General features: G+C 45.1%; 1 protein-coding gene across 1 annotated transcript in view; it reads right to left on the bottom strand.

Moving 5' to 3' along the window:
* Osbpl1a (oxysterol binding protein like 1A) overlaps positions 1-17,929 on the bottom strand; it is a 194,093-nt gene extending 176,164 nt beyond the window's left edge. Inside the window, exons 1-4 of the mRNA XM_051163746.1 lie at positions 17,756-17,929; positions 6,595-6,717; positions 2,443-2,528; positions 1,650-1,724 (exon numbers count right to left, since the gene is read on the bottom strand). Of these exons, the coding sequence (XP_051019703.1) occupies positions 1,650-1,724; positions 2,443-2,528; positions 6,595-6,715 (282 nt within the window). The 5' untranslated portion in view covers positions 6,716-6,717; positions 17,756-17,929. The remainder of the gene's footprint in view (positions 1-1,649; positions 1,725-2,442; positions 2,529-6,594; positions 6,718-17,755) is intronic.
* Positions 17,930-18,230: the final 301 nt, after the last annotated feature.

Here is an 18,230-nt window from a genome sequence, read left to right on the forward strand (position 1 = left end):
ACTACACTCAACTGACTTGCTTTGGCAGAAGCACCCTAAGTAAAAAACAGCAGCAACAGTAGGAAGCAAACCCACAGCCCCTGGCAGCACAGGGCTGCTGTTCCCAATGGAGTACTAGCTTTCCACTGCTGCTTTAGCTGCCACAAACCTGGAATTTTAAAACACTGCAAATCAGTCCTGTAGTCCCACACTTTATTAGTTCTGAAATGCAGCGCACTGGATGAAGTCAAAGGAGTGAAGGTTGAATGCTTCCAGAAGCTCTTTGGGGGAAATCTGTTTCCCTGTAGTTCCAGCCTCTCAAGGCTGTCAACGGCGCTTGGCTCATGACTTCCAAGCTGAAAGCACAGCATCTCACTGGAGAGGTTTCTCTCTCATTCAGCTCCTCTTCTGCCTCCCTCTCATACTTTTAGGACTCCTGGGACTGCGAGCCCGTCTTTCAGTCAGCTGACGAGCAATCTCAGCTCCATCCACAACTGACACATACTCAGAGATATCAAAGATTAGGTACAGACATCTTTGAATCTTACCACACAAGCACGGGGCTCTTCTGCCATTTGCCCTAACAGAAAGATCCTAGAAATAAAACAACCAGAGAGTAGTTATCTTCCCCACACAGTCCCAGGCATTAGACAGAACCGCTCATGTGCAGGAGAAACAAGTCGGGCCTGTAAGAAGAAGAAAAGTAAGAAAGCCTGAACTCTGAGAGCTCACGGGTGAAACAGAAGCCCCATGGGACTGAGTACTTGAGCCCACTGCTACCTAGACCCTGGCTGACCACTAAGCTATGCAGACACAGGGGCTCTAGGAAAACACTCTCAAATATTACAGTACGTGTTTTTAAACCTTAGCAGAGGGGCTAGGGAAATGGCTCAGCATTCGCTGAGCAAGCACCAAGACCTCTGTGCAAAGCCACATAGAAAGTTAGGTACCATTGCATCTAAGCCTGTAACCCCAACACCGTGAGGACGGAAACAAGAGGGCTGCTGGGGTTTGCTGGCTGCCAGTGTATCTCTGGGGTTCTCAGAGACCCTATCTCAAAGGAATAAGGCACTGAATGACAGAACAGCACACAGGAGGGCTTCCACACCCCTGTGCACATGCTTGTGCGCATGTGATAGAGGTGCACGCTCAGCACAGAGGAACCTCATCACTACGGTACAAAAGTGTTTCTGTTTATAAGAAATCTCTGGAAAAGGCAACTATATAGGGAAAAAACAACAGATGGCCACCTGGGGCTTGAGGCAGGCACAGGGAAGAGGACCCGGGGAACTTAATGGAGTGAGAGAAACGTTCCAAAACTGGGTGGTGGAGATGGTTATGCAACTGTGTAAATGCACCACGAACCATCACAATGTGTGCTTCCCCAAGGTGACCTAGGTAATGTCCCTTACACTTTGCTTCTGGGGAGGGAGGGGCCAGGGGCTGAGAGGCGAGCTTGTTCAACCAGGAGCAGCACCTGGAGCTCCCGGCCTTAGTGTTTTACCTCATGGACAATTCTCAGGCCTGTGTGCCCTTGTGACCAAGAGCTGCTTTCCACGCTTTCTTGTGGTTTCCCAGCAGCTGGGCAGGTGGGAAGGACTGAACAGACAGCAGTGACTGGCTGTTCTGACTATCTCAATCGCAAACAAGAAAAATAGAAGGTTTTTCACCTTTCGTCCTGTGAAGGCAGCTCGATGCAGTGGCGTGTCCCCCATGTCATTTAACACGTTCACTTTTGCACCAGCCTAGTAAACATGAAAACTTTAAATGGCATCCACACATTAGTAAATACACACACACAAACCCAAAGAATTCCTAAGGGCTTTGAAATTTAAAATAGCTTAATACAGTGTGCTGTCACTAAAAGTAAATTCAATTCATAGCTAAAGTAAGTGGGTTTCCTAAAGGCAAACCTCTATTAGGTAAGCCAAGCACAAAGCTTTTCTAAAGCCCGGGCAGCTACCCCGACTCCAGCAGCAGAGGGCCTGTAAGAAGAGCTGACGCTGGGCCTCCAAGTATCTCCTGTATCTTCAATATGTAAGCGTTTACGTTAAAGAATACGTCACAGCTTAAATGCATAAGTTAAATACACAATGTAATCCAATTCTAAAATATCGCTATGTGAAAAATTGTCAAGGAGACATGTGAGGCCTCTCGGATTCTGACGTGAGTTTTTAATGATTTAGGATGCGCTTTGCTTCTTTTCTCTCACTACCACGCTTGTAAAACTTAAAAGTATCCCTACTTTGCCATCTTAAAAGCAAATCATGTGACACTAAAATCTTTAAAAAGTGTGATTGTAACTTGCTAAACTAGCCTCTCTCAGGTATCTAGTAAATAAAGACAAAGTGCCTGAGGATGTGCTGTTGCTGTAGTAAGCTATTGTGGCTCAGTGCTTTCTCAAGGCTTTCATATGATTCCCGCAGTATTATAGGCATTAAAAAAAAAAAGCTATAAATAGACCTTCAACAGATCCTGGACCACTTGTTTATGTCCAAAATAGCATGCCAGATGAAGAGGTGTCCAGCCCAAATTAGACTTACTTCTTCCTAAAAATGGGGGAAAAAAGGTATCTTTAGATAGTATTTCTTTCTAACCACGTACCATGGCCTATAGCTCTCATACTGCTGAGGAGAGGCAAGACATATCACCACAGAAGGAGGTGCAAAAGTGCAGGGAACCGGGCCACCACATCCCTCTTTCAAAAAGTGAGCGACCACACAAGGTTCTATTCCAACTCCCTGGTCCACACCAACCTGCTGGCTCTAAGAGTCTAGTCTGTACCCATCTTGCGACCATCAGTTCTGCCAGCGTAACGTTTTATGACAGGCAACCCCTTTTAAAACCTTGCACCACTAGGGAGGGTGAGCTGGGGAGCCCACAGAGTGGCAACTGCTAAGAGTATTCCCGCAGCAGCTGCCACAGTGCGCGGCTTAGACAGTGACTTACAAGGGAGTCTTTGACTTCAGATACCATCTCAGTTAATGAGGAGATTGGGTTACTGAGCACCGCAGAGTACGGCTGGAAAACCAAAGCCAACATTAAAAGCAGTGCAACACCAGATCCAAACAGTAGTGCCGAGGAGAGGCAGTAACACTGAGGAGAGGCAGAAATGAAAGCTGGATAATTCAATTAAGCAAAAGAGATAAAGGACAGCCTAATGGGCTTAAGGCTGAGATAGCCTCGGAAGCTTGCTAGAACGCTAAAGCAGACTGCAGAAATGACAGCCCTGTCAAATCCCCAAAGCCCAACAGCTAGGGGAGCACAGCAGCCCTCAGGCACCAGGCACTGCAGCTCCTCAGTCTCCTATTCCGAGCCCACATACTCTTCAGCCACAACTGCAGTGTCTCCCACAGGCTAGTGATTTCCCCATCCCACCCATGTGGGACTCAGCTGCCCAGGGGCCTGTGCCTGTCACAAGGTACCACTTGCTGCCTCTGTTCTTCCTCCCCCCCATGCCCCACGCCTGTCGCTGCCCTGAGTTACTTCCCTGACCTCACCTTTTGCCTTCTGTTCTTCAGCTTTCCCCATAATGACCCTGCCTTCCTCAAGTGGGGGCTCCTCATTCAGAAATATCCAGCACCTCACCAAGTAGAAGCCAAATGTTGAGCCACTGCACTCAAAGTTTGCTGCTGGCCCTGGTCAAGAAATGTTCTGCTCAGGTCCCAAGCCCTTTTTTGAGCCACAACTCCAGCAAAGGCCTCCCCTGGTGCTGCCTGCCAAGCCTCCTGAAAAATTGTACATCCCACCACCATCCTACGGGACATCCTGGCCACCCAAGTTTTCTAGTCCTATTTCTCATGTATTTACTCTGCATGTGTATGTGTGCACGCCTGTGTGTGCATCTACATGTGTGCATGTGTGTTATACACATATGCTGCGGCTCACTTGCAGAAAACAGAGGACAGCATGAGGAGTCCGCTCTCTTCTCTCCTTTTATCATACAGGCTCCAGGAGTCAACCGTTTGTCAGGCGTGGCAGCAAGCAGCTTCATCCCTGGAGCAATCGTGGCAGCTCCTTCCCGGTGTTTCTCATGTATCCCAGGCAGGCCTCAAAGATGATCTTTACCTTCTGCGACCCCGCCTCCCTCCATCTGCCACGTGCTGAGATTACAGGCATGCCGCAGCATGCTCATGACGCTGCCTGGAGGTCTGAGGACAGAACCTAGGGCGTCTGCATGCTATATAAGCACTCTACCAAGGGAGCGACATCCGTAGCCCGCTCCCATCTCCCCTTCACCCACTCTGGCATGGACCGGAAGCCCTAATATCATTATCACGATCCCCAAAACCTGCTAAATACACTCCCTCAGCTTCTCCTTAACTACAGTCATCTTGTAGTCTATGGTGAAGAAAGAGAAAAGCACTCTGAGGAGAAGGGCACCACAACGTCTCTTTCTCTTGGTATCCTCCCTACAATGCCTGGCTGAGGGTCTCTCCTGCCCCTCCAGCGTCTACGGACACCTCTCACCTACACCCACTAGCAGTGACCTCACCCTTCAGCATCACCGCACAACCAGAAGCTTTCACAGAACTCCCTGACCTTCCCAGCAAGAACAACCCCGCCCCTCAGGGCCTTCTCCCACTCCCACTCCTTAATACCCCACCCACCCACCCCCACAGGGCAAAGCCTTTGCACTCTCTTAGGTTACATCCCTTCTAGCTTCTCAGATATTGTCCTTGCCCTATCTTCACTTTCTTCCTCTTCTGTTTCTCACAGGAAGGAACAAGTAGCCTCTATCATCTATCTGAGCAGCCAAAGCCAAGCAGCAGTCCCGAGGCTAAGCACACAGCCTCCTCCTCGCCCTTCCCTGTTTCCACTCTTTGTTTGTTTTTGCCATCACTCTAACCTATCACCTACTCACCTGCTGCAGCCTAAGCCTATCACCTACCTTGACATTAACACTGTCCTCAACTGCCATCAAAACTGCTGCCACTAAATCCAGGGGGGCACAGTTCAATTGTCAGTTCTGCATTGTGGAACATCTTCAGTGGCTACTCTTAGCTGTCAACTTGACTCAAGCTGGAATCAGCTAAGAAGCAAGCCAGTAAATGCTTTTTTTCGTCAGGCTATTTGATGTAGAAGGACTTCTCTTCCCTAAGTGTGGGAGGTATCTTCCAGAAAAAAAGGTGGTGGAAGAGATTAACTTTTTGCCTGCTTGCCTTCATTCCTGCTGGCAAGTTCATCTACCCTGTTGCTGCACCCCTTCTCTGATATCAGAACCCAGCTCCTTCGGGCTTCCAATGTGTACTGAAGACCAGGAGCAGTGTAGGAATCCTACAAGCCTTCAGCATGAAACTGATACTGCTAGGGCATTCAACCTCCTGATCTGAGCCACCACCGTTCTTCTGGCCTGCCCAGAGTGACACAGCCACTGAGAATCTGCCAACTGCACCATGGGAGCCAGTCTAGACCCCCTGTTAGTATGCAATATAGTCCTGTTCTGTTCCTCTAGAGAACCTGCCCGGGCCTCCGATTGTCTTTGGAAGCTTTGTTTTTCTGTCTACTATCTCCTTATCTCTTCGCTCTTTTTCACTCTTTTGTTTTCAGGCCTATGACTTCAAATTTCACATTTCCATTTCCTACTCTCTACCTTCCATATGGGTCAAACATATGCCCTTTCTGGGACAGCAGACATATAGAAATGGATGAATGATAGATGGATAATAGATGTACTATAGTTCCTGATCATAAGTCCAGGAAGTGAGATTAAATTCAGAGGTCACTAAAAACAGGCAAGCTATATCACGGACAACAGGAAACCATGCCCAGCATGCCATCTATCTTATCATCTACTGTATTAAACAGACAGATGCACACAGACAGACAGACACAGACAGACAGACACGCACGCACGCGCGCACACACGCACGCACGCACGCACGCGCATGCTTAAAGATTTAGCCAAGGGATGCCAGCTTCTTTGGACCCTGCTGCAGTGACTTCCCTGGCTCTCCAGCCTCCAAAGAGCCACCATGGAACAATGTAGCCTCTGATCACATGAGCCAAGCTAATATATCTTCTCTCATAATTATGTCCCCTCTTTTAACTATGTCTCATATTAGTTCTGTCTGTCCTTTTCTTTTCTGTCTTCACCTGGTTATGTCCCACCCAGTCTTTCATTTATCACCCTAAATCCATGTCTAAGAAGCTACTCCTTCAAACTAGTTACCATCCTCGTCTATGAATCCACAGAGCTTCCGCACCCCGGCACCCACCCACTCTCTAGTGGACACTAGCCTGGTCTGTTAATCTAGAAGACTGGTCTCAAGGAGGGCAGGGGGCTTGTCTGCCTCTCAGCATGATCACAGCACTTTACATGCTGGCGAATGGTAATTACTCAAACCGCCTGGCTCAATTACAGTGTCTCTAAGACAAATAAATACGTTATCAGGGCTCACCCTAGCAACTTGTTGGGTCTAGGAGACACAACAATTCTAAGGATGGATCTCAACTCTCTCCCTTAGAGAATGTAAGTAAAGGCATTTCACACTGCGGGGAGGTCTTCCGAGGAAAGGGGAGTGAGATTTGTCATGGGCAAGGCCGGGAAGGTGGGAGGTAACCACATGGCCGAGCAGTGCAGAAGGCTCAGGACAACAAGCATCAGGAGCTCACCTTTACAATCAATGTCAGCAACCACTTGGGTCTGCTCCATGGCTTCCAGCAGCCTTTTCACTTCTTCAGCATTGCCATTTCTGGCATGATGGAGAAGTTGCTGCTCTGCTTCTGTGTTCATGTCTAGATTAAAAGACGAAAGTGGGGTTATCATCCAGCAGCATAATGAGGCCACAGCCACTACCTGCTAATACAGAAAAGAGAAAGAACCATTGCCTTTGCAGCTCATGGGAGAACACAAGAAATAGCTTTTCAAGGCCAGAAAAAATTAATTGGAAATCTGGACATAGGATCCGGATCCTAGAGGGCAATGCTTAATTTTTTTTCCCTGCTCATACTTCTAACCTATCCCCAAACTAAATTTAAAAATTAATAACCAAATTTGAAATATCTATGTCAAAGTGGGCAAATGTTATAAATAGCAATTCTTAAAAGAAATACACATTTAAGTCTTACCAGTAAATAAACAAATAAAAAATATCCCACTAGCCAAAAACAACAAAAGAAAAATCTGAGCAAGCCTAGTGCTGGTGGCATAGGCACAAATATGTACCCATGAGCTGCAACACACACCACCTTCCACACGTCACAATGGAAAAGGCAGCTATTTTTCAGTATCAAACCAACTCCAAAGTACATATGTAGCATTGACTGAGAGAACACTTTGTCTGGGCTCTGTCCTACAGAAGCACACAGCCTGTTTTATAAGCATCTCTACAACTGTAGTACTTGCAATACTGGAAAAGTCAGAGACTGGCGTGCCCATGGCCATCAAATCCTCCAGAGAGGCTAAGAAACGGTTTCTGGACTGGAAAGCAGTGATCAGAGTGGAAGGCATGGCCTCAAATTTAGTAGCCTATAATCGTCATTCCTGATAGTGGCAACCCAGGACTCCCTTCAGAAGACACAGCTAGTCAGTCCCTCTAGGAAGCTGGGCTCTCAGCAAATGACCACAGCAGATGAACCTTACTCAGTTGGTAATGATAGCTTCCCACTTTCCCCAATTTTCAGACAAGTTTTCTACTTTCCTGCTTTTAAGCAAGAGGCAATCACCAAGAACAAGGCATCTGAACAAAGCTTCTAAAGTATAAAAGAGGCCAAAACCAAACAAGAACGAAAAGCAACCAGAGAAGACAAAATATTCCAATAAAAAGGTGTTAAAATTAAGACTAATATATCTATAATATAAAATAATATATATTTTATTCTTAAAATAAAATAATGGAAAAATTAAAACTTAAAACCAGTAAGAATAAATAGCTCAGAAGAGTTAGAAAATAAAGCTAGAAAATAGCAGTGTCAGAAAACAGTAAAGTGGGGCTGGAGAGATGGCTTAGAGGTTAAGAGCACTGTCCTTCCAAAGGTCCTGAGTTCAATTCCCAGCAACCACATGGTATCTCATAACCATCTATAGTGAGATCTGGTACCCTCTTCTGGCGTGCAGGCACACATGCAGACAGAACACTGTATATGTAATAAATAAATAAGCAAATATTTAAAAAAGAAAGAAAAAAAAACAGTAATCCCAGCAGTCAGAAAGCTGAGGCAGGAGGATCACTGTAAGTTCCAATGCCAGACTCAGCACCATAGTGAGTTAAAGGACAGCATGGGATAAAAAAAAAAAAAAAAAAAAAAAAAAACCTGACCGTGGAAACTTCCAAATTTTTCTTTTTCTTTCTTTCTTTTTCTTTCTTTCCTCCTTCCTTCCTTTCCCTTCCTTCCTTCCTTCCTTTTCCTTCTTCCTTCCTTCCTTCCTTTTTAAATGTCTGGTCTGTGGACAAGAGTGACGCCCATGTGGTGGTTTGGATGTGGAGGCTCCCATATTTGAATATTTGGTCCCAGTTAGTGGGCCTGTTTGGGAAGGCTTAGGAGGTATGGCCGTCCTGTGGGAGGAAACTGTGCCACCGTGGGTGAATGTCGAGGTTTCAAAAGCCCACACTGGCTGAGTCTCCTTCTCTCCACCTGCTGCTTCAGCACTGTCACTGCCTGCAGCACACTCCCCGCCATGATGATCAGGGGCTGACTCTCTGAAACTGTAAGCCAGCCCTCTGCCTCACAGCAATAACACAGTCAGTGACTAAGATGGCCCATCATGTGCACCACCATGACATGTTAGGACGTAGGAGGAAAGGAACATTCTTTTGAGCTCCTGGAGATGGAAGACTCCAATGGTAAGGGAGCAGGAACCAGAATTATTGATTTTTCAAGTGCAAAATGAGCGGCTAAGAAATAATAAATATCCTGAAGCTCTGGAGGAGCTTAATTCCAATTTCTACAATTAGCTTATCAAAAGTATAAGTCAAATTAAGACAAGCAGAGAGGAATATGCATGTTTGGGCTCCAACCCAGCACCTGTCACCTGCTAACGCTGCCAGAGCTATGCTACCAGACCAATTGTGCTTCCAGATACATAGAAAACCAATGAGGACATGGCCTCAATTCAGAAGGCACAGACTAGATAGACAAGGATACAGGAAACCCCTTGTGGTGGGAATTATGTGACATGTAGTTACATACCTGGCTTATATCATCTCTGGACTACGTCTGTCTAGACCAGTGGTTCTCAACCCTCCTAAGCTACAACCCTTTAATACAGTTCCTCATAGTTTCTGTTGTTTGTTTTTAGTTTGGGGGACAGGGTTTCTCAGTGGAACAGCCTTGGCTATCCTGGACTCACTCTGTAGACCAGGCTGGTCTCAAACTCAGAGTTCTGTCTGCTTTTGCCTCTCGAGTGCTGGGAGTAAAGGCCTGTGCCACCACACCCCCAGCTCAGTTCCTCATGTTTGGTGACCCCTAACTATAAAAGCATTTTGTACCTACTTTATAACTTGAATTTTGCTACTATTATGAATCATCATGCACATATCTGAAATGCAGGATATCTGATATGTGACCCCTGTGAAAGGGCGTCTGACGCCCCTCCAAAGGGGTTGCAACTCACGTTGAGAGCCACTGATCTACACTATATACCCACATCTCTGCTTCTGTATTCTACTCCCAGGGGAGCCCATTTCCCCTCCCAAGAACTACCTGAACCCAAGAACTAGAGATTTGGCCTCAGAGGTCAGAAGAAAATGGCTTCCACTACAAACGGCCACAAGTCAAGCCCCAGGCATGCTGCCTAACGTTTCAGTGTTGGTAAACTCACTGGGAAAGGCCACTCTCACAGGCCAGTCACAGCCTCCTTCACTGATTTCCCCCTGAAAAACCTCTAAGACAACTTCTAACAGTAACATAGCGGCCCATTTTTCCACACAGCTTGCTAAACAACTCTCACCTCTATCACACTGCAGTCATACACCGATACACAGCAATTAAAACATGTAACTAAGCATCCCAAGCTTTTAATACTTACGCTCCTTGTAACAATACGTGTAAATGCAAAATAAATAATAAACAAACAAAGGTTTATTCACATAAATGATCATGGATCCTTTAAGAAAGCCCTCGAGGCCAGGCATGGTGACTCTAATCCTAGAATCAGAGGGGCTGGGGCAGGAGGATCAGACCTACAGCCACAATGCACGGCCCTGCCACAAAAGGAGAAAAAAAAATGCAGATTTTCTTATTGACTTGAAATTTCAGGCAAACATTTAATAGTCTGGGGTCAGAAGCTGAGGCTAGATGGACGCCATACAAGCCTAATGACTGAGTTCAGATTCTAGAACCTACACAAAAAGACCAGCTGAGGTAGTGAACATTTGTAATCCCAGAACTCCTATGAGGAGATGAGAGATGAAGAGAACTGCCCGAAAGCCTGCAGGCCAGCTGGCCTGGATTATAAGTACAGTATTTAAAAACAAAGAGACCACACTCAACTGGCGCAGGGGTGCCCACACTCACACATGCACAAAATGCCTTAGATGGCCAAAGTGGTGGCTCGCTCCATAACACGCTGCGTGCGCAAGCACTCTTGAGTTTGACCCCAGAATCCAGACAGAAATGGTGGATGTAGGGATTCCTGTTGAGTAAGTCCTGGAGAGACATAGAGATGATCCCTGAAGCTCGCCGACCAGGCAGACAGCCTAGCCAAATGGTGAGCTCCACGAACAGTAAGAGACTGTCTCAAACAAATGAGTAATAGAGGAAGACACCCAATTTTGACCTCAAGCCTCCACATGTATGCACACATATATACGTTTCCACACACATACAAACTGCCCTCCAATTTTTAAAACCGCACTAAAGTATAAGGTCAGATGGTGTCTTAGTTAGGGTTACTACTGAGTATATCCCATATCTAGTTGGCATAAGCTAGCTACCCCAGTTCAGTGAGAGACGCTCTCTGAAAAAAAAAATAGGGTGGCGCACCATCAGGGAAAACGCTGGATACCACGCACATGCACAAATGTAATAAAAACAAATAATGTTTAATTCTTGTATGTAAAAGTAAACCTTTAGACAAAAAAATAAAAATAAAAAGACTTTTTTTTCTGACTCAAACAATCATCCAAATTTATATTGCGGCCAGATTTCTAAAATTAATAATCACTGGAAATCATGAGTGTTTAATGTAGGAAAGTGTTTTGTCTCTGGTGTTTAAGCCAAAGGACAAAGAGAAGCTGTCTCTGAACGCCACTGATCAGAACGGGTTGCGCCATATCCACTCTCGTCTGTCCCATGTTGCACAATCTCCCTTTGTGGACAGCTTTCTGCTGCTGACTCTGCTCTCTTCACTTTCTTTACTGTGTTCATCAAGGGGATGGCAATGCCTCCTCCGGTGGAGGTCAAAGGTCAGCCTTATGGAATTGGTTGTGGCACTAAGTTCAAGTCATCAGGCTTGTGGGAAAAGCTCCTTCTCCCACTGACCATCTCACAGCCTAAGTTGTAGATGTATTGATGACACCTTCCCCACTGACCATCTCACAGCCTAAGTTTCAGATGTATTAATGAGATGTTCCCCCACTGACCATCTCACAGCCTAAGCTTTAGATGTATTGATAAGATTCTAAACAGCCATGAAAATGTCACCAACTAGTTAAGTGTGTCACTTTAAAACTGAAAGACTGCAGTGTTTCTCCCCCGTGTTGTGTTGTTGCAAGCCCACCTTAGGGGGCCTTCTAATTTTAATTTCTTTCTGTAGAAAAACCTATTTATAGTTTGTCTTTTAAATACTGTAATTAAAACGATGACCACACAGAGAGAGTAGGCCACTAAATCTTCATTCACTTTAGTAAATTCTGGGTCTTAACAATTCTGAGCTCTCAACACAGAGCCTCAAATGCTCAATTTAAAGGGCTTATAAAAGTTGGTCAAGAATATATCTTGTTTTCTTTGAGACAAGGTCTTACTCTACAGTCCCGGCTGTCTTTGAACTCGCTTTGTAGACCAGGCTGGCCTCAAACTCACAAAGACCCACATCTCTCAACCTCCTAAGTGTTGGGATTGAAGGTGTGCGCCACCACACCAAGTCAAAGGTCTATTCTTTTGTCATTTAAATCACACCTTTTTCAAGTTCCAAAGTTACTGCATTTTACATAATGTAAATATAAAACTCCTAAAAATATCAAAGATAAAGAATTTTTTTTTAAAAATCAGAGCTAATTCTTCAAAACACAGGAAATGAAAAACATTTAAGAATATATCTCCTTCAAGGAATCCATTTTTCATTGTTGCCTGTTGTTTGAAAGGGTCTCTTGCAGTGCAGCTAGAACGCACTATGTAGCCCAGGCTGGTGTGGAACCTATGGTCCTCCTACCTCACACTGTAGTTCCACCATGCCCAACTAGGAATAAGGTTCTTAAAAGGTATTTCAGAAGTGAACATTAGGGTATTGTAGAGATGGCTGTGATTAAAAGTCCTTGCTCTTCTTACAGAGGGCCCAAATTTGGTTCCCAGTACTCACAAGGCATTTCACAACTGCCTGCAACTCCAGTTTTGGGGATCTAAACCTCTTTGACCTCTGAGGTCACCCCCACATATGTGGTACATATAAACTTATGAGCACACCAACACACACATATATAATAAAGACAAAAATGTTTGAAAAGCACTGAAATTCACACACGCTGAGATTAGCTCAGTTATACCTACATTTAACTATAGATCGTAAAACCTACATGTGGTGGCCCCTCAAAATCTAAATATAAAAGCCAGGCGTGGTGGCGCGTGCTTTTAACCCCATCGTTCGGAAGGCAGAGGCAGGCGGATCTCTGTGAGTTCAAGGCCAGCCTGGTTTACAAATCAAGTCCAGGACAGCCAGGGCTACACAAGAAACCTTGTCTCGAGAAAACAAAAACATAAATAAATAATAAATAAATAAATAAACAAACAAACAAACAAACCATCTAGGTGTAGAATTACCACAGGTTCCAGAAAGTTCTTTGAATGAAGGGTACCAAACAGGTACTGTATACTCATGGCTACAGCCCCATCGCTCAGAATAGCCAAGAGGCAAAAAGAGAATGTAATAAATGTGCGATGGAACATAATTCAACCTTTAAAAAGATTCTCTGGAGGCGGGAGAGATGGTTCCAAAGTTAAGATGTTTGCTAACCATCCAGAAGACCCACGTTTGGTTTCCAGCATCCACATGGCAGCTCACAACTGTACATAACTTCCAAAGAAGAGCTGAAACTTCCTTTTGGCCATGGAGGGCACCCATCACACATATAGAACACACACATACAGGCAGGCCAAACACGTACCCATAATAAAATAAGTAAGTCTTGTTTTTTTTTTTTTTTTTCCTGGCATTTGCTAGAACCCAGATAAACCTCAGGCGCCTTGCTAGGTGGCATCAGCCAGGCATAAAAGGACAAACATGTATGATTACACTTGTACAAGGCAGCCAGCACAGCACAGCTCAGGGGCAGGAAGCAGACCTACATACAGTGATGACGCTACGCTCAGGAACCTGAAGCCGGGGGATCACAGGCTCAGAGCTAAGGAAACCCAGACTCCCAAAGTAACTTTTAAAAGCAAATTGTATAAAAAGTTATAGTTTCCAGTAGCTGAGAGGGAGAAACAAATGCAAAAAAAAATTGTTCAGTGGGTCCAGAGTTTTAGTTCAGAGGACCCAAAAGTTCTACAAGCAGATGTCCACAGCATCATTAAACCTGTAGACGTGACAACATGGAGAAAAACAATTGCCTAACAGGTCCAAGGCTCTAGAATAGATCCCTAGAACCACAAAGGAAAAAAAAAAATCACAGACAGATACTTATTTTAATAATGGTTGGATATCAAACATGCCAATATACACTTTAGCTATATCATATACTAAGAATTTGAACAGTGCGAAATATTAAATGTGTTACAAACAAATATACATGGACACTAAGCCTTAAAGAGTGTTAAAACTATTTCACTCTGCATTCCAAAGTGCTCAGCTGCTTGTCCCCATGTTGTTCTTTTAGTACAAAGAAAGTAAAAGTTACTATGTAAAAGGCATAGAAATGGTAAGAATTTTTCCTCTAATTCTTATTGGTTCCTAAGCAATTGATAAATAACCCCCCCACTCACACACACATTTTTATAATTATGACACTTGCAACAATTCAAACAATTAGACGAACTTTTGTTTCAGAAATTCAACACTAGTGAGAGATTCCTAGATAATCTAATACGAATTGTGTGGTTGAAAAAAACAAAACCAACAAACCACAAGAAATTAAAACTATTTGTCAAGTGGATCACAACCACATCTAGAACTTCCAATGGATGAAAAAAATGCAATCTAATTGATAAATTTCAGATTGGTACCCAAAGTTAAATGCCGTAGTTTCTGGTCATCGTTTTCATGGGAATGCTGAAGAAGAAAGTATCTGAATTGTAAGCTTTATTCACTGAACAGATCTACCACGTGGCAAGTTAAGGAAAGCAGCAATTTATAAGAGCTCTTCTGGAAAGCACTGTCTATAGTGTTTCCAGCTAAAGATAAAGCTGCCCAACTTTACACTTAGGAAACTCTCTCCTCTGGCTTCCCGGTGAGTCTGTGCCCTGATATGGAGCACTGTCCTTCTGCAAGAGAGCTAACAGCACTGACCACGATCATGTGACATGACCCTTTACAAACCACTGACCACATGTCAAACACTTGGGCAAGTTACTCTTCTCTTACTTTTTAACACTTGCATCCCCTTCTGTCTGTGGCAGTCACAGCTTACACGCTTGAATTCCACACAGAAAATAATGCCTAACCACTGGGCAGGTATCATTTCAGCTAAATTCAATTGAAAGGCTTAATGCTCAAAGAACATTAAATAAGTGTCATGGGCTTTCTTTCACCACACTGTTTCTACTTCATAGGCTACATTTTATTTTCCACCAACGAGGAACTTTCCTGCACCCTTGACTTCAACTTCAACTTGAAAATTTCTGGAAACTAGTAGCTAGTGTTTCAAAACACTACAGAAGCTCTGGCAGAGGGGTCTCAAACTAGATAAATATTTTAATAATAAAAATACTAACAAGGAAATTGATGAGATTTTATTTTTAATAAACATTTTTGAACCTTTGACAAAATACATTTAAATTTCTCTTTTATTTCATACCTGAAAATTATTTTGAAATTGTAATCAAAATCATATAGTACAGATGTATCATGAATTATACACTATAGAAATTTCTTTTTAAAGGGAAATTTTGAGGGCAAACGGTCCGGAAGTTGCCCAGGATGGCTTCCAATTCCTGAGCGTGGAGGATCCTCCTGCCTCAGCCTCCTGAGTGTTAGGAGAAGCATGTGTCACTTTTAAAGGGAAAGGCATATAGTAGTTTACTCTCCAGTGCCACATGATGGGAAATGCACAGCTAAGGTCTGCACTCACTGTACAGCAACGTAATTTTCTATTTGCAGGTTAATGAATGAGGAAACACAGATGAAGTAACCCAGTAAATCGCCTCCTTCTTACACCTGTCCTTCCTACACTCAGCAGTGGGGGGACCATGTGAAGCAAACCTTACCAAGTCCAGTGATCAAGACTCCCAAAATCATAAATACGCCCTGTGTGGAGCATGTAACATATCTTTTTCTCATCTCTGTGTGTAAGATACATGTGTGGCTGATGTGTGCACAGCACGTGTGTGAGGTCATATGATAACTCCCAGTGTCTCTCCGGGCCTTCTACCTTGCTTCAGTTAGGGTCTCCTGTTCACCATTGTCCATACCACCCTGGCTTATCACAGAAACTTGCAGGGATTCTCCTGTCTCTCCTGTCTCTGCCTCCTATGATGCTGGAGCAGCAATGGGATTACAGACTACTGTGTCTGGCTTTACATTGGTCCTAGGGATCCGCTGAGAGCAGGTCCTCACGACACCGAGCACTGAGCTGTCTTCCCAGTCCTTTCTGAAGTGCCATTAACTGGTTATAAGCAATAAGTATACTGCAAAACCTATGTTGTCTTCCTAGGATCAAGAGATTTAGAATGCCACCAACAAAGTTCTGATTGCAAGCTGACCAGTTCAAGAAAACTGACAAAGTTCTTTCTTTTTTTTTTTTTTTTTTTTTTTGGTTTTTTCGAGACAGAGTTTCTCTGTGTAGCCTTGGCCATCCTGGACTCACTATGTAGACCAGACTGGCCTCGAACTCACAGCGATCCACCTGCCTCTGCCTCTTGAGTGCTGGGATTAAAGGCGTGCGCCACCACGCCCGGCTCATCTGACAAAGTTCTAACCGAGTCAAACTTCTCGCAAACAGCAGCTATCTGTGTCTCCTCTGTAGGTTACCAGCCAGTTTCTATTTTCTACTGACTTGTTTCCTGAAAGCACTTATGAAGTCAGCTTCTTACTATGTCAACGTGTAAGAAACGGTCCCCAAGTCCAGTACAGTACACACCTGTGAACCCAAGCACTTAGGAGAACAACAGGAGTCCAGTGCCAGCCTGGGTTAAGGAGATCTCATCTTGAAAGTAAAACAAAAGTTGCCACAACAAAGTACCAACTGGAAAAAAAAAAAAAAAAAAAAAAAAAAAAAGAATACTGTTATCACACAGGTCTAAGTCAAATCAGCAAGAGAAAATTTGTAATTTAATAGACACCACATCATACAAGCCCTCCAAAGAAAGTGACATTCTCTTATGTATTTGGTTCCTTCCGTGACTGTATCATTTCCATTGAAGGGAATACGAGAGGAGGGGACTTTTTAGAGAAGTACGGTGGGGCTGTTCCCAGGTGGACTACTGCTAGAATATCTGCAAAAATGGGCAGCCAAGAGGAACAGGGATCAGGCAACCGCCACACAGTCCTGATGATGCACAAGAAAAACTTAACTAGTGTCAATGAACAACTAGATCAGATCAGTCGGCTCCATTTCCGCACTAAACTCTTATGCTTATCGCCAGCTGCTGAACACTGTGGGAGGTACTTTGCCTGGGCTGGCGGGGAGGGGGGGGGGGAATAAACATTCAGTGTTACTCTTTGTGTAGGTTGTGCACGGGGCTCATAGCCATTTAGAACACAGTATCAAAAGAAAGTGGACGTTGTAGCTATCCCATAATTGCAGATGCTTACAATTGCATCCAAAGAACTTAAAAATTTTATCAGCCAAGTGGGGGGGGGGGGGCGGGGCCCGAGGGACGGGGTGTGGAGGTGGGAGTAAGAGATCTCAGAGTTAAACACTGATGGGCCCCTCAACAAAGCCAACACTTTCCAAAAACTAACAGGTGAGGCTTTGCCAAACTATGTATCTTTTTTCTGGGACTGATTAAATACTTCCGGAAAGACAACACTAACTGCAAACTAGTTCAATTCCATTATCAAGCAGCCTTACACACCAACCAGTACTGAGCAGCATTCAATGAGCTTTGTCTTACTAGCAGACGCTTGAGCAACACAGTTTCACAATGCTGCCTGCTTTAAAACACCCAACAGCTGAAACCTCCAAGCAGGAAAGCCGGGTTCAATGCCTCCTGCGGACCACGAGGACCAAGGATTAAGCATATCTTCCATGGTTCAGTGCAGCTGCAGTCATTCCATTGCTAAATCGCCTTTTCCCCTCGCTGGGGTTTGTAGAGCCGGTCAGATGGAACACCGGACAATGGTCTCACGCACGACGCGTGACTTCCACTGTCAATCAATCCTCTGGCCAAAGGAAACTACAACTTCGGACGCGCGCTCCTAAGTCGCTCGCAGCGGCGCAGCGGTGGCGCTCGCAGATCAGGCTCCACCGCCCAGGTCGCGGGGCTCCGGGGCCTGCCACGCCCCGCCCCGAGCCACACTGACCTGCGCGCTCGCCCGCCCGGCTCCTGAGAAGGCCCACCACAGGCCCGGCCGCGCCCACCGGGTAGCCGTCACCTACGCGGGCCGCTCTCACGAGGACTCCCCAGGAATCCCGAGAGGAAGCTAAGCGGAACCCGAGGAACCTCGGGTCCAGAGCCAGGAGGGATCTGGGAAACCGCGCGCTAGAATTGTTGGCGCCCGGCCGGGCACGTGACCTGCTCGCGGGGCTACACCCCTCTAGACCACGCCTCCTGCTGGACCTTCACCAACTGGCCGCCTCCGGCAGGGGGCGGAGCCTCCGCTCTCTTCTCTCCTTTCTCCTAAACTAGCTGAGGACCAGACTTGGACTAGGTTGAGGCGTGCCCCCTTGATTGACTCCGAGCGAATTAACAGTGAGTCAATACTGTTTAGACTCCTTATTAAACAGATAGATTACCCGGAAGTCCAGAGCTTTTAAAAAATTTTTACTTTGGTTGCT

The sequence above is a fragment of the Acomys russatus genome, chromosome 20 (assembly GCF_903995435.1).
Source record: "Acomys russatus chromosome 20, mAcoRus1.1, whole genome shotgun sequence".
Lineage (NCBI taxonomy): Eukaryota > Metazoa > Chordata > Mammalia > Rodentia > Muridae > Acomys > Acomys russatus.